Source organism: Chelonoidis abingdonii, chromosome 8, assembly GCF_003597395.2.
Source record: "Chelonoidis abingdonii isolate Lonesome George chromosome 8, CheloAbing_2.0, whole genome shotgun sequence".
NCBI lineage: Eukaryota > Metazoa > Chordata > Testudines > Testudinidae > Chelonoidis > Chelonoidis abingdonii.
The window spans coordinates 752,699-769,919 of record NC_133776.1 but is presented as its reverse complement, the minus strand read 5'-3'; the positions used below and the strand labels follow the sequence as shown (position 1 = coordinate 769,919).

The 17,221-nt window shown below is 48.8% G+C and overlaps 1 protein-coding gene and 1 long non-coding RNA gene across 2 annotated transcripts in view; both read right to left on the bottom strand.

The window, feature by feature from the left end:
- Positions 1 to 17,221, bottom strand: part of LOC142047248 (uncharacterized) — a 498,878-nt gene that overhangs the window by 144,885 nt on the left and 336,772 nt on the right. The gene's annotated exons all lie outside the window — the stretch shown is intronic.
- LOC116828958 (D-beta-hydroxybutyrate dehydrogenase, mitochondrial-like) overlaps positions 12,017 to 17,221 on the bottom strand; it is a 35,488-nt gene continuing 30,283 nt past the window's right edge. Inside the window, exons 4-5 of the mRNA XM_075068955.1 lie at positions 14,188 to 14,340; positions 12,017 to 12,496 (exon numbers count right to left, since the gene is read on the bottom strand). Coding sequence (XP_074925056.1) covers positions 12,027 to 12,496; positions 14,188 to 14,340 — 623 coding nt within the window. The 3' untranslated portion in view covers positions 12,017 to 12,026. The remainder of the gene's footprint in view (positions 12,497 to 14,187; positions 14,341 to 17,221) is intronic.

Genomic DNA, 17,221 nt, shown 5'->3' with positions numbered 1-17,221 from the left:
AGAAGAATCATTTTTATAAAAAGTTTTAAAGTTTGACTTCAGTTGGGCTATTTATGGGCTTACAATTAACCAGGCACTTAAGGGCATCCAGAGTGGTAAGCTTGTTGCAAGACCAAGCCTGTAGTTCATTCCCTGCCAATGAAGGATTGCCAATGGAATCCTGAATGCTTTGTCCAGTTGAGTTTTAACTGTCCCAAGCAGTGCAGTGAGGTTTCCAACAGGTCCCTTGGGAGACCACTGCACAGCCAGATACCACACATTTTACTGAGTTTTCCCCCAGATTCACTGAAAGTGGGATTTTTGGTTTTTGGCTTGGGTTTAATTCCATCCTTCCCCTACCCACTTGATTCCCCCATTCTCCTTCCCAGGATTGTTTTGCTCCCTTCGCCTACAGAGAGATGTTTATTACAACCTTCCCATCACCATCATTTGGACATTTTGATCTTTTAACTGTAAGCAGAGTCAGGATACGCTATCCTGACATCTGGTGGTGAATGGTAGAGAGTGTGGAAAGAATGTTAGGAATTTCCATTGGCATCCACCCCCACAGCATACAACTTAGCATAACCCCACAGCAGCTTGGGAGGGTGATTTTTACACTCTGGAATCCCCAATTTCTTTGTTATTGGGGCAGGAGGGAAAAAAAAGCTTGTCACCCTGATTGTGTGAATGGGGAGCTGTGGGACTGCTTTGTGACAGAAATGACTCAACCTCAGTTGGGTGGTACTTGCTAAACATGGGACAGGGGTTCCAAAACTCTCTGAAGAAAAAGGGGTTGGGGACTGGTGTGTGTACCTGATGGTTATGGGCTCCTTTTGAGGGTCTGGAACACCAATTATACATCCTTCTCTCTCCACTGTTAAAGAGTAGAGCTAATTTTGATTCCATTAGTAGTCCATCTAGAGACTGCTGAGCTGAATTCATGTTGGACCACTGGTGCACCAGCACCAGGGCTCCCCTACTAAGAGCTGAAATCACTGAAAAAGCTGAACTGAGATCACTGAGTGCTGTGTTAACTAGTAGGGGAGTCTGAAAACCTATCGTTAAGCAACTGGCAGAGCAGAGCAGTTGCAGTGTGTTGGAGCAGCCCATAGCACAGCGAGCAGAGTGAAGCGGTTTGCAGGGGCAGCTGGAGGACCAGCACAACTGGTGTGGTGGAGCTGGTCGTGGTGAAGGCTGCAGCAGCAGTTGGCCCTGGCCCACGTAAGGTGCCCCTTGACACCTTGTGTGGACTTTCCCCCCCATTTCCACCCAGGCTGGGCGGGGGAGGTAAAACTCTACAGATAAACTCTTGAATTCTGGAGTGGCACTGGCCAGAGACTTTTGGGTTGTTGGACTTTGGGGTGATTGGACTTAAGACCCTAAGGGGAAAAGGACATTGCCAAACGTACTTGGAGGTGGTTTTTTTGTTTATGGTTTGTGTTATAACCCTGCCTGTGGTGTTTCTCCAATGGGATGCAGCATTGATTCCTTCCTTTATTAAAAAGATTTTGGCTACGTCTACACTACAGGATAAATTCGAATTAGCTTAAGCCGATTTTATAAAACAGATATTATAAAGCCGATTGTGCGCGTCCACGCTAGGCACATTAATTCGGTGGTGTGCATCCATGGTCCGAGGCTAGTGTCGATTTCTGGAGCGGTGCACTGTGGGTAGCTACTGTAAAATAATGAGGCCAATAACGTCGATTTGCGTCCACACTAACACTAATCCGATATAGTAATATCGATTTTAGCTTAATCCTCTCGTTTTGTAGGAGTACAGAAATCGATTTAAAGACTCCATTGTGTTAGGTATGGTGCAAACACAGAACAAAGACGATCCTTGCTGCAAAGAACGTGCAATCTAACTATAAGACAAGAGACAGCAGATGGATACAGACAGATGGGCGAGTCCAAGGACCCAAGGAAATGCCCATCATACCGATCTGTTATGGTCACCGCTGTCAAGTTTTTTGTGGCCATCACAGTAAAGGAGAGTTTTGAGAAGGGATTTGGAGGGGAGTGAGATAGCTTTGTGGCTGTTTATGAGGAGATCCTCCCAGGCATGAGGAGCAGCATGGAAAAAAGCATGAAGGTGCCTGTTTGAAAATTAAACAGGTGGTCAACAGTGGCTGACTTCATGGGCTGACAGGAGTTAGGAGCTGATACATGGATAGTGAGTGAGAGATGATCGGTAAGGTGGGAACAGGCTGTGATGGCAAAGACGAGCTGCCAGTGTCTGATGTGAGAGAGCAGGGAAAGCCAGCAGATGGATGCAATAGGTGATGTATGTACTTCTGGAGGTGAGAGAGACGGTGTGGAAGCTGCTCCAGTGGATGAGAGCGCAGACTATATGGCCATCAGAAGAGAGGCCTTTGAAATTACACTGCTATGGCCTTCTAGAGTCAAGAGAGTCAGGATCCCTCCATGATGGCCAGGAGTAAATGCCAGAGTGGTACGTATTCCAGCCAAAGCTGCCCTGCTCCTGGAGCTGTGGATGTGCACGGAGGAAAGAGCAGACCCTTGAGACGGGATGGGGGGAAGAGATCCGAGGGAGGATGTGGCTGAAAGAAAAGGGAGACAGGAAGAAAAGTAAGTTAGTTCTTCTGGACTCAGAGCATCCACACCAGGAGTTAATCAGCAATAACTAGCCTGCTTTCAATTCCCACCTACCTCAACTGAGTTTACGGCCTTGTGTAGATAAATCCAAAAGTATGTTCAGGGACCGCATTGGGGCCTCTGCTTTAAATCACTGGTGTAAGGGAAGGGGCAGGATGAACCAGCGGTCTGTGCAGCCCAGGTGAGCAGAACATGTAATCACAGGCACAAGCTGGCTCAGCCATGGGTAGGACCTGTCCCTGTACCAGAGACACCTGCTGCTCCCTGCATACCCAGTGGGGCCAGGTTTTTACTGCTGTCGTGTAGGATGTTCAGACAATGAGTCCAGCTCCCTAGCAGCTCAGCTGTTCCTCCCCTCCTCTCCTGGAGAGCATTGGAGCGGGTGGCTGTGAACAGAGAGGCCCGAGCAGTTAATTTCAATCCTGCTTAACTTGCACAGAAGGGACGGTGCCAATATCTACAGCCTCAGAGTTGATGTTCATTTTGGCACCTTGGTTGACTAGTTTCTGGCACATGCTGTACCTGCCATATCATAATATTTATGAAGAGGAATATGCAGCGAGCTTGGTATGTTAAACTGCTGAGACAACAAACACAGCAGCATCAGAGAGCTGTCCCTTGGGGACCCTGCAGTGAGCAGGCTTTGACAACAGACATAAATGCACGTGTAATCTCCATGAGGAGAGTGGGTCTCCACTCTGGTGCTGGAGGAGGGAGAGTATGCCAGGGGTGTCACGGGTTAGATGGTCTTTGAGCATCCTGCTTTGGTGCCCCATAGTGCTAAGAGCAGGCACCTCCCAAGTGTCTCTCCCACACATGCTAGCGAGCCAAGGCCCATGATGTTATAACTCAAAACACGTTCATCATGAGGTATCCTGAGAATCTCAGAAGTTACATAGGGTATGTTTCCATGTCTGTCAAAGACGTATGAGTCAGTAGGCGGTACTAGGCACTCAGATGGGTAACATCATTTAGCTAGAACAATAAGAGATGCAGCCACTGTTTGACTGTAGCGCACAAATGCTGCCATTTATTGAGACCTCAATTTCAGTCTTAGCTGAGCCCTCTAGACAGAGGAACACAGCAGCACTTCCTACTATTTTGGCACCACTATGTTTTGTTTGTTTGCACAGATATAACCCAAGAACAATTCAGAGAGGCAGACAAAAAACAGGGAACTACATTGATAGGTTATATTCTGAGCTTCTCACAGGAAGTTCATCACAGCTGACAACAAGTATTTCTCCATGTTCTAATGCCCACATGTTAAAATAAGCGTAAGATATAGCACTGTCCGTAACATCACCAACCGGTGACTCCCAATAACCTTACATAATTTACATTCAGTAGTGCACAATCACCATTGTCCTAATTCTCACTGAAAAAACGAAACTACACTACAAGACTATGGAGAAGGGGTAACCACAGCTGTTGTCTGTCTGCTGCGTCTCTCAGTACTTTGATGCTAGTTTCTAGATATAGAAACCATGTCGTCAGCCTGCCACAAGCCACTTCCTTTGCAGTTCCAGACACCTAGAAGAGCCTCCTGCGCTCATGATCTTTGTTCACATCTCTTCTGAACACATCTTTTCTCCCCTGTGCATTTTGATTCCTCCTGTCCTTTGGTGTGACTTGTTATTTCACTCTGGGAAGTCCTGGAGTTATGGCTGGAATCACAGCTGCTCTGGGGTTCGGAATTTTGTTTTGTGGTTGAGTCAGACAAAACCTGAGGCTATTAACAGTGCATCAGGCTGTCCAGAGAGATGTACCCAGCTCCCTGTTAAAGATTCTGGGAGGCCTTTCCTGCACTGAGCAGAACTAGAGCAATCCCTAGGAGGAAATCTAAACACGAGTCCCATCACATTCCCTAAGATCTGTGCACAAATCCCCCTTCTTCTGAGCAGAAGGGCTCTCCACAGGGCAGCATTTCTGAGGGGGGCTGGGGTGTGCATTAGTCCTCTCTCGAGAGCTCTACATGGATTACCTGGAAAAGTTAATCTAGTTCCATGGGCCCTTGTGCACTGGGCAGCTAAGACGGACCATGGGGAATCTCTGGCAGCCCAGCTCGTTCAGGGCTGCGCTACCCTGGGCCTGGTGGGACCCCACAGCCAGATGAGAGGCCAGGGGCCTCTACATAGCTAGCCCTGTGTTTTCCTGCAGCCTAGGAGATCTGTCAGTTTTGGGGTCAGAACCTCCCAGCAGCAGGGTTTGGCAGGAACTCTGTGAGGAAACCTCAAGGAATTTTCCTTCACCTGGTCCCCTCGGGCTCTGTGTGTATCTGTGTTACTGCTAGATAGAGAAACCAGGGCCCACCCCTGCAGCCCTTGCCCCAATGAGGAGTCAGGCCCTAAAGCAGCACAGATGCTCTGTGGGGAGGGTAAGAGACAATGTTTCCTCCCAAAGGCCCCATCCTGCTCCCAGCGGTAGGTTCGTTCGCTGCTGGAGGGCAGAATTGGCCTCCACACATGCTGCTGTAGCTGCTGCGGAAAGTGCCTTTGACGTGTGCTAGACGAGCAGTGTTACACAGCACAGAAACATGGTCAGGCTCAGACTGACACAGGGCGCCTTAAACATTAGAGTGTGTGCATGGGGCAAAGCTCGGCGCCACCACAAACGGGGACAGCTGCCCACCATGACATGTTTCAATGTGGTCCGTTAGCCGAACTAACCCATTTTGAAATGATGAGTTACATAATTTTAAAGAACTACTCGTCCTGACAAACTAAGGAAAGACAAGAGCTGCCAGACAGACAACAGGAGTGGATTGGTCACTGTGCCCTCAGGCTACAGCAACCCATGGGAAAAATGTGCACTGCTAACAGAGCTTGATCAGAGACTGCCATGATGTGACTCGTGTGTGTGTGTGGGGGGGGGAAATCAGGATGCACAAGCTAATGAGTATCAGCAAATGCTCCACTACAATGAGGAACCACTTCTTGAAGTGAAACAGCATTTTTCTTGTACAACAGTTGAGGGAGTGCATTTCGGAAATGATAAATACCCCAACAACTCAGAAGTATCCAGCATCCAGCTGAAAACAGCAGGGGAGTGCAGAGAGCCAGCAACTACACAACTGGAATTTGGCCAAGACACTTGACCAACTCACCTCTGCTTGCAAGATGTTTCATGGGCTCTAATAACCACAGGTTACCATGACCTCAGTTTTCCGCCTCATCCAAAAGAAACTTAGTTTCTCTGACCCATTTCAGGGATTGTTGCCCTCTGGCTCCAAGAGGTTTCTGTGCAAGTCACTTTCTTCTCACCCACTCTGATTAAAAATTGGGAAAGAACATAGATAAATTGCAGCTGTGTAAATAGCTCTCAAATTTCCGTAACAAACCAATGTGGATTAAAAAAACATTGCAGCCTAACAGGAAAGTAACTGATTTATTTGCAGAACAGGGCTAGTCTAACTAAACTGCTCTGGCTTAGGAGCTAACGAAAGGCCAGCCAGCTCTACCCACCTGCTTTAAACTCTCATTTCTCTGCAGTTGGTTAAGTATTTTCTTATCTGGTATGAAAAGCTTCATGGTGCAAATATTCACAAGTGCCTGTATCTTTACAGTTGCAGTGATTCAAGCTGGTTAGGAATAAATTCTCTTTTATACTGTGTTTGCATTTAGTAACCAGAGACTAAAACAAATGGCCAGCTGCTGTAATTGCTTCATTTTCCATTAACCTTCGACAGACTGTTTATATCCAGTGAGCTTCCATGTCTGCATCTGCAGGGGTCTCTTTAGTGCAGGGGTTCTCATCCTTTCCAGAGCCTCCTTTGTCTTGTGTACTCACAAGTTTCACCTCATTTAAAAACGCACAAAATCAGACATAAAAATACACAAGTGTCACAGCATGCTATTACTGAAAAATTGCTCTTGTCATTTTTACCATATAATTATAAAATGAATCAATTGGAATATAAATATTGTACTTACATTTCAGTGTGTAGAGCAGTATAAACAAGTCATTGCCTGTATGAAGTTTTAGTTTGTACTGACTTGGCTAGTGCTTTTTATGTGGCCTGTTGTAAAACAAGGTAAATACTTAGATGAGTTGATGTACTCCTGGGAAGACCTCTGATTACCCCCACGGGTACACGTGCCCCTGGTTGAGAACCACTGCTTTAGTGTCTTTATGTTACCTACAGTTGATCATATAACAGCCACTACTGTTCTCATGCTATTGCTATTAGAACTCTCTGTTTTCCCATTATTTTTCTGTCCTGCTTTCCTCTCTGTGCAGTTCTCCAGATCTGACCCTTCTATTCGTATTGCACTTTTTCATTAGAAAGTGAGTGTAAATTGCAAAACTCCTTTTAATTCCAAGAAGTAGCATTAGGGATTCAGATCAGAAACATACGTGGTTCTGAGAAAAGTGCACCATGGAGATAGGGTTACCAGGTGTCCATAGGGTTACCAGAACGCCCAGTCGAAAAGGTACTGTGGCAGCTCCGGTCCAGCAGTGAGTCTTGGGTGCTCCAGGTCGTCTTTGGTGCCAGTGAATGTTCTTCTTCTTTGTCCTTGCTCTGTGCTGCTCCCGGAAAGCAACCAGCAGGTTCCTGTGGCCTCTAGGCTCTGGGGTGGCTAGGGATTGGGAGGCTCTGAGCACTGCCCCTGCCCCCAGTGCCAGCTCCGCAGCTGCCATTGGCCAGGAACCACAACCAATGGGAGTTGCGGGTGGCAGTCCCTGCGGACACCAAGGCAGTGCACACCGCGCAGAGCCACCTGGCCACCCACGCACCTAGAGGCTGCAGGGACCTGGCGGCCACTTCCTCAGAGCCATGGTAAGTGTGCTGGGACCCCACACCCCACCTCCTGCCCCTCATCCCCGGGCCCACCCCAGAGCCCACACCCCTAGCCAGAGCTCTCACCTCCCCACACCCCAGCCCCCCTCCTGCACCCCAAATCCCTCATCCCCAGCCCCATCTGAGCCTGCACTCCCAGGCCAGAGCCCATACTTGCTCTCACAACCCCAACCCCCTGCCCCAGCCCAGTGAAAATGAGTGAGTGTGGGGAAGAGCGAGTGATGGTGGGGGGTGGAGCAAGTGGGGGCAGGGCCTCAGAGGAGGGCCAGGGGGCCAGGCAGGGGTGTTCAGTTTTGTGTGATTAGGAAGTTGGCAACCCTACATGGAAAGTATAAAATAAAGCTGCTGTTCGAATTGCTGAGCTTCCTTGCACACTGGTGGAGCTGTTGCTTAGTGATCAGTTTCAACCCCACCATCAGAGACCGAGCAGAGACAGTGAAGCCGAGCAGAACGTTTGCTTGCTATCACAAAAATTAAACACGTTCCACCAATAGGAAATGATGCCCAAGCCCAACCTGGATGTGGATAAAAGACTCGGAAAGCAACCCCTTTTGCCTCTATCCATAACATTGAGATGATAATCCTTATTTTGTCTGTCTTGCCTATGCAGACCCTAAGCTTTGTAGGGCTGGGGACCTCACATCTGCACAGCATAGCACCCACCACAATAGGGCCCAGATCTTGGATGTGGCCTTCAGGGGCAACTGTAACACCACTAAACCAAACAATAATGAGCTGCATTGGCTGGGGAGCCTATGAACTGTGGCCCTTGACTGATGGACGCTGACCTGCTCTGGTGTTTACAGCCATGCGTTGCGGGTCTGTCAAAAGCCTCAGTGGTGTTAAGCGTACAGCAGCATTTGTTCAGTGCATGGGGGGAGTGGAGGCGTGGTACCACGGTACCAGTGCAAGCTACATACCTCTTCATCATTCCCTCCCTATTGGCACCATAGAGGGCAGGTCTGTTTCAATGATAGAATATGAACTCCTACGATTTTAAAAGCCACATAGAATTCAATCCTGGAGCCCTTACTTACCTAAGTCCCTTTACTCCAATGGGGCTACTCAGGTAAGTAAGTGCTCCAGAATCAGCCTGTGATAGACCCGGCCATATCCTGGACAAACCTTATTGAATTAAATGTGTGTGTCATTGTGGGCCAGAGGCTGTCTGTAATTCCACAGGGAAGGGAGTCCGCAGGTCTCCAGGAATTAAGAATAGTGGAGGGCAAATTCACTCACGTTGTAACAACTCCTGCCAGGCACCACTGCCTGAAAAGTCTCACGGATACTGGTTCCAACTGGATTCTCTAGATTATCCAAAAGTCCTTTCTTTGTTGGTTAATAGCCAGTATCTAAAGTGACTCGGGCCTGCTTTCTGATCCAGCACCTAGACAGGCCCTTCTAGCCACGGGAGGGGTCCCACTCCTTTCTGAACAGGGCTGAAGGGACTCATGGAGGTGCTTATTCTGAACCTGTCCCCACAGGAAGACCCCAGTGTGGGATTGGAAGGACTGATTCCAACCAGAGCCGGTGCTGGGGTGATCACTGGTAAGCTCTTCAGCATGTGTGTAGGTTCTTTTATTGGTTTCAGTGTTTTCTTTTTCCTGCTTTCACCTCAAGCATGCCCTTGCTTAGAAAGGGCTGCGCAGTAACTTACACCTATGGATAATTACGCTGTTGAGAGCCTCTGGGGAAGGCAAAGCAGTTGGCTCAGGCAGTCTGACAGCTGAGAATTCACAGGCAGAGAGCTGTGCCGCTCAGTAGGGAGAGAGAGACAGGTCTCCACCTAAGGGCTTGGCTACATTGGCACTTTACAGTGCTGCAACTTTCGCGCTCAGGGGTGTGAAAACACACCCCTCTGAGCGCTGCAAGATGCAGCGCTGTAAAGCGTCAGTGTAATCAGTAAAGGATGTGGTTTACGTGCAGCGCTGGGAGAGCTCTCTCCCAGCGCTGCCGCTCTGACCACACTCACACTTCAAAGCGCTGCCCTGGCAGCGCTTTGAAATTTCTAGTGTAGCCAAGGCCTAAGAGAGGTGATGGCTGAGGAGCTGGGAGCTTGAGAGTGACTGCTGTGCTGGACCAGAGACACCCTGATCTGTGACAGAGCCCACAGAGAAAAAAAGAGAAAATGTAAAAAAATACGAGTATTGGAAAAACATTGTTCTCTATAAATCTCCTTTATTTTCCCTTCTGTGTAATCAAGTGGTACTTAGTGTTCCCAGAATTTCACAATGCAGGTGACACAAAGGATACAGAGGACAGCAGCGGTAGCTTAACACCAGGGTATCTTATCTTTTCCAGTAACAGGCATCCTGCATCCCTGACATTCTCTGTACACTTGTGATCTGCAATGGAAAATAGCCCTACAGCCCAGCGTTTCCAATCCTTATTTATAACACAGGCCCTCTCCACACAAGCTCCACGTAAGGCCTCCCTTACTCTCAAGAGGTTTCACGACATCAAACAGCATTTACAGCTGGATTCAGACTCCAGCCACAGGTAGTCTGTGTCCTCTAAAATGCTGTAACTCACGTAGGAGGGCAGGGTCGGGATGAGCGCCAAATTGGTTTGAAATTCACTTTCATCTCACATCAGTTTGAAACAGAACAAACAGCAGCAGCAGGGGGCGTGTGTGCTGTATACCTGTGCTGAAGTTGGACGATTGATCCCCCACCTGACCAGCAGTGCCGGGAATCAGATCATGTTCTTACAAGCAGCCACTCCTTAGAGAAGGGGTGGGGTGCTGAACAACTCCAGCACTAGCAAAGACAAAGCAAGAAACAACCAGTCCCATCCCCGAGTCACCAGCCACATCTACTCTCATTAGCTGCAGAGATACTAGGAAGGTTTCTGAGGAGACACTTCTAGTCATAGTGCCATTTCACTGTGAAATAATCAAAGGAAAGAAATGAGGCCCCTGGCAGCATCCACTCAGGGCTTTGTACTCAGACTATCCAGGCATTTCAGTGTCCTGTGGGGATGGTTCTTATCTAGTGTGGGTGTCTAGGGGTTGTTGAGAAGGCAGGTTAGGCAGGGCCAAAGAGGGGCCAGTTAGCACCAGACATGAGGATGCTATTTGTGCTGGGGACACCCACCCACTAGGAGCTGGACTGAACCTCTCCCGCCCCAACTCACTCTCCCCAGTGCACTGAGCACGCAGTGATCGTGGCATCCCCTCCCTCTCAACCCAGAGGGGGTCCAGGCCAGCAGCAGGGCTGGAGGCTGTATGACCAGGACGTGCTCACAGGATGCCCTGCATTAAGCAACAACACTAATCCCTCTCTGCTGTTTCCTGCAGGGGTTCTTGTCTAACCAACAGACCTGAATGGCACAGCCCTGGCTACAGCCCTTCACGGAGTTCACGACCTCAACACCAAACAGCCAGTCAAGCTCCCAGGAAGCACCATCCAGCTCCAGAGAGCCCTGTCCTGACTTCTGATCAGCCAACCCTTGCTTCTCCCTCCGAGGACCCTCGTCCAGCCCTCTAGTGAGCACCAGCAAGGCCCAGCTGCACTGAGGGCTGAGAGCCTTCACTCAGCCAGGCGCACAGCTGAGAAGCTCAAGCCCCTGATAGGGGTTATTAACCCATAAATCTCCATGCTACTGGCTGGCTCAGCATGGCTTTCTCCACGGGCTCCAGTGAACCAAGATATGGCAGGCTCCATGAACTCCGGACGGGATGTGACAATCTGTCTGGCCCATCCCCAGGGCAGTGCATCTAGGCAGGAGATTCTCAGTTGGAAAAACTGGGGTCTCTGGGGGTGGAGGGGCAGGAGCAGCTGCTGGGGCAGCCCCAATGTGGTTTTATTCCCAAACTGGCCCAGATGCCAAGTGCCTGTTTGTCTTCCAGAGGTGAAAGTCTGCCCAGGAAGGGGCATTTCTAGGGCTATCTAAGTCCCGGGCTTTGGACTTGTTGCTCCAGCAGCCAATGAGAGAGCCAGGGACGGTTCCAACCCCCATTAGATGCACTCCCTCCCAGTGCACGTCTTGGCCCTGGCTCTAGCAGTGGTTCTGTCTGCTCCCTGGTTACAGTGCCTGAAAAGGACGGTCTCTCCCTACTGAGATTTTGCACATGCGGAGCCGTCTAGATTTTTCCTAGCCTGACCATGCATAACTAAGTCATTTAGAGGTCACACCGCTGTTTTCCCGAGAGCCATATGACTCAGCAATATCACGAGGACGAGGAGCAGAGAAGCTGTGCTGATCTATTTCTGATCGAATGGAAAATACTGCTTTTGTTTCCCATTTTAGCTCTTTTCTTTGAGACATCTACTAGCATCATCACAACCGGCCTGCCCTTGGCAAGATCCCATTAGTGAGAGAAATCCGTCCCAGGGGGAGCTCACCTGGCCTCATTACACCATGAAAAGATTTGTCTCATTATACCAAACCTTCCCCTGCTGCCTCCACAGCCCAGTGGAAAATGTCCTTGGAATATCAGGACTAGGAAGGGGCCAGACTCAGTCTTTTCTCAGTGTTCCAAAGCCCTGATCCTGCCCAAATCGCCTCGTGCAGAGACATGGTGTTCCGGACCCGCCCATCTCTACCTACCACTGATCAGTTTTAAGATCCGAATACACACAGTGAGTGGGTGCTGTCAGGCCAGTTATTTAAAAAGTGTGGCTCAGTAAATATACAGCCAGTCCGCAACTGCGGTGGGCAGGTGAGTGATGATGTGCAGCCTCACACACCAGTGGGGCTCCATGGGATTGTACCGGGTATACGGGTACTTGGAAGTAAGTGCATCCGTGATGTCGTTCAGGACGAGGGACATGTCCTTTAGGCCACTGTTAATGAAGGACTTCATCAGGGTTATCTGGCGTGTGAAATACGGTTTCCCATAGTCTTCCTGGACAGTTTTGCTGGCTCCTCTCCATAGCTCCTCTGCTTGGGCTTCGATGCTCTCAGACGTCAGAATGCCAGTAGCAGCTACAAAGTTGCTGGGCTCAATAAGGATAACACGAACTCCCCAGTGGTACATTTCCTGCCGGAGGCAGTCAGAGAAGGCTGACACGCCAAACTTGGAAACACAATAGGAGGAGCGGGAAGGGCTGGCCATCCGCCCTAACATGCTGGTGATGTTCACCACACGACCTGGAGTGGGCAGAGACAGGAAAAGGAAATTGGTAGCCTCTGTTCTGGGCTGGGCAGGATGGACGCCCGAATAGACTGGTGACAGGATAACCTGTTCAGGGAATAATCTCCAGACAACAAACTCTGTTCTGGAGGACAAGGGGCTCTTCAGCCAGGACACAGCAGCAAGCACCCTCCTTTGAGCCTCATGCTACTGACACATCTTCTCCCTCAGCCCTGGATGCTGACTGACATCCAGAAATCATACTGTCGTCAGGGTCCCCAACACAAACATGGTGAATCTCATTACCGGTCATCTTCTCAATCTACGCCCTCTCCTCCCTGTGCCTGGAAAACCTTGCTCCTCTCCACCTCCACACCAGGAATAATTCCACTGGTACACACACTGTTTGCGCTAGCTGGGTATTAGCCAAGGAGGAGCAGAGGACAGAAGTAGCCATGTTTGTTGTGGGCACACGGATGGGGATTTCCAATGGCCACGGCCACTCCATCCGTTCCATAAACTCACCAAAGAGCTGCAGATTATCCTCATTTCTGGGTAATACAGACTAGGCTGGCTCAGGAGCATTTGGGGCTCAAAGCTGGGAGCCTCAAGACTTTCTGAGTGACCTTCTCTCCCCCCACTGTCCCCCTCCCCAATGCCAGTGCAGGGGAGGTTTCTCTGCAGTCCATTCACATAGCGGTCTATGTCCGGAACAGGCGGGTAAGCATGTAGAGAGTGATGGGAGAGGGAATGAACTTTCCTGTTAAACAGGAGGGGAGGGAGCTGTGATTGCAGCCCTGCTGCAGCTGTGATAAAGGGGAGACATTCTGATCCCCCAGGGACAGCTCATGCTGTCCTCACCTCGGTGCTCTGCCAGCACAAAGTGGTTTGTACTCCAGCAGGGCTGGGAGCAAAAGTAGTAAACCTCCTCTAGCATTTCATCCAGCTCCTGGGGGGAGTGGGGGGCAGCGCACTGGGGAGCCTGCAGCCGCAGGTTCCGCTACGGTCACTAAACTGACCCTGAAAATCCTCTCAGCGCTTGCAGCAATAAGGAGTTTTATGGCGCCAAGCTCTGAGGCTTGAAATGTTACAGCCACATGGAGCAGAGTGGCACACTTGGTTCCTACACTATTGGTCACACTCCCTATGCATCCTCGCCATGACAACGGAACAGGAATAACAACATATAATCTTGGCGGGCAGTTACTTATTATAGGGCAGTGGGGATATATTTAGCAGCACACAATATAAATGATATCTGGAAAAAACATCTCAGTGTCACCTCGTGGGTCTATCTCTCCCTTCCCAGAGCAGGAGGCTGGGCTTGCATTGGCCTACTGCTGCCTGCCTCCAAGAGTCCTTCAGATTTCCTCATATTTACCACCTCACTGGTGTGTTTAGCTGGACTGGCTTTTTGGGAAGCATCTAAAATGGCTCAGTGCATAGATATTGTTATAACTTCATTTATCATCCTCTCTATAGCTCAGGTCCCCTCAATGACAGGAGTTACACAAGGTGACTTGCTATAGATCTGCAAAATGCTCATATTACAGGCCAAATCCTACCCTCTATCATGCCTGTACAGCCTCAGGGGCTTCAGTGTGCTTGCAGAGGTGCCACTAAAGGCAGAACTTGAGATGTTTTTAGTGGTTTTTCCCTGTTGCTTTGCAAAGCTTCTGACTGCGACCATGCCAGAGGCCATTTGTACCTTTAGCTCTGCGAACAAGGGGCAAGAAAGCCTTGGTCACTCTGACAGTTCCCCACAAGTTGACGTCTGCCACCTCCTTGTACTTGTCTATGCTTGTGAATTCCACCTCTCCGAAGGCTGATACTCCAGCGTTATTCACCAAGCCCCAGAGCCCTGCCAATAAACAAGAGAGTTAAAGGGTTTAAGTGGGGGGATCCCTCAGGGAGAAACAGCTCTTCTGGGATTTTATCTTCTCTCGGGGTAAAACAATCCATTGGCAAAAACAGGACATTTTCATCTAGGACAGTGAAATACACCAACAGAGGAACCACAGTGGGCTAAGGTAACATGGGAATAAGAGAAGTAGGGATGTAAATATTGTTTTAAAAGTTAATCATTTAAATGATTAAAAATATTTTGTTTAAATGGTTAACCAATTAAAGGGCCAGCCAGCCGGGCTGGGGCTGCTCCAGACGGCGCGGAGGTTAACAGTTATGGCGGATTAACCGGTAAGACTAATGCTTATCAGTTAACTGGTTAAAGTTTTAAATTCCCAGACAGGTGAGACAGAAGAGCATCAAGGCATTGGCTCAAAGCACCAGAGAAGTCAGTGAGGGGCCAGCACCTGAACCTCCAACAGGAGGACTGTTGCTTGCTGTCATGTGGTTGGTTCTCCTGAGGCTGGGATAGACAGACATGCAGGATGGGGCTGTATCTGTCCCACTAAGCATGGTCCACTCTGGCTGGTGTTTGACTGAAGAGCACAAACAAGAGAAGTAGGCCCAAGCTCCCCTGGAGCAGCTGCCTCCCCAACACTGGCCCAGTGTCCTCCTCAAGCCAAAGAAGATGAAGGATAACATTTGATTTGGGGAGCCTAACCCAGGGTCTGATTTCCAGAGGGGCTCAGCACCATGGGTCCCACTGACTTCTGGGGGAATGAGGGTGCTAAACAGGCTCAAGATGGGCACTTGAAACATCAAAGGTCACTTTTGAAAGTCCTGACTTAACCATGGCACCTCTACAGGGTTCTGCCATCCAAGTTCTTTCTCCTGTGTTTGCACAGGGCAGCAACTCATAACCAGCCCACAATTTGGCTACTTTCAATGCTCACTACAGCAGAACCTCGTTAGTTTGCACTAAAAAGACAGGAGCCTCCAGCAGTCTCTGCAGGACCGAGCCCTTTCTCCAGCGTAAGGACTGTCTTTCTTTTAAAGTCCTGTTTATATCCATATAGTGCTATGCAAGCAATAGACAATGATAACGACAGAGCAAACAGTAGGAAAACAAGGATCAGATATTGCAAAAATCTGACCAGTTATTTAGTCACCTATTTATTATTTCTGTTGTGGTAGGGCCCAGTCATAATCAGGGTCCCCATTATACTTATCTGCTCACCTGTCATACCACATCATGAACAGGCCCCTCTGCCTAGCCAACCATAGACTCCAATGCCTTGTCCTCTCTGAGCCCCTTCTCCCATGCTGTTCCTTATGCCTAGAATGCTGTCTCCAATTCAGTTCATTCACCCTCTTTCAAATCACTTCTCAAGTCTCGTTTCTACGGTGATGACCTCAGCTATGTCAAAGTTAGACTCAGGACTCACAGTTTGTCAGACCACTCTGTTTTATTAGCACAGCGCTCTGCTAATACACCCAGATAAATGTGAGCACCATACAAGACACAAACTATCTTATTTATACAGATGAAAGGGCAGAAGTTTAGAGAAAGGTGACAAAGAAAGCAACAGACAGGAAAACTACCTGTGACACAGCTGCATATTCCACTCCTTACTGATTGGTATCGATCTAAGGCTAAAACTTTTTCCAATTGCCCTTAAAGGGTGCAATTTGTTCTATGCTAATGCTTGTGTTCCTGACACCTGGATGCACATTCCAACAATTTTGCTTAAAGGTGTCAGACAACATTTCTTTAACTCCATTCTTATTTTTACAATATAAATTAATTCTACTTCCACAATCTCTCCTTTTGTCAAGCTCACGCCATGACCAAAATTACTGGTTCACAAATCAATTGTTCTTTATTTCTTTATCGTGATATTTAAATCATAATATGCACTTCTGGTTTGGGGCAGCTATTGTGTGCCATGTCTTACATTTCTCATATGTTGGATGCTACAGAGATTAACATACAAAAATCATTAGGATTCTAAACAGCATAGTCAGGGCTCCCTGAACAACCAGTTTTCTATGCCAGAGAATTGAACAGGTTACTTAGCCACTTCCATAAGAACTCGGCTCTACTTGGGGAAGATATGCGATTTGTTCTAAGTGGCTAGCGTGATTTATTACCATTGGTATCGTCAGGTATAAACAGACATATTGTTTTCCATGAGAGCACAGGCCCCTCCTTTGGCCGCCAGCACTATGTCCAATGCCTGACGGTTCTGGAGGACCACTGTCGGATCGCCCGTTTCTTTGGCCAGGGCTCACCTCACCACAAGTGGGAATAGGATCTGCCTATAGCCTCTTCCAGGTGTCATTACTGTTTCATATTGTTTAAAGAGACACAGGTCCTCCAGTGATGGTCTGGGGATGTGAGTGGGATAGCCAGGAACACCAGTTTGAGAAGTGGGCGGGATGTGGCTGCAGACCCAGCATTTAGAATAATAAGGGTCTGAGCTATCCCACACTTGCTGCTGGATAAGAATTGTCATTGTGGACTCCCCAGACCTTAAAGATACGCAGCAGGCCGAGGAACAGGCACCACCAGAGGTGCATGTGGAGGCAGGGCGGCCCTTCTGGTTCTGACAACCTCAACTGAGGGAACTGCAGTCACAGTTTTACGTCCACAGGCAGCAGGTGCTAGCTCACTACTCTCTCTCTTGGGCCTTGCTTTATGTACTCGTCTGCTTCTGGCAACCCTTACGAGGCGTAGATTGTAAGGTATGCAGGCTGTTCCTCTACGTCTTCTTCTGGCGTCAAAATTGACTCTGCGTGGTCCTGAGGTGATGATTGTTTGCATACATTTCTCATTCACACAATAGATTGAGATACAAACGGTAGTTTTATATCGACCAAAAAAGCACTGCAGATCA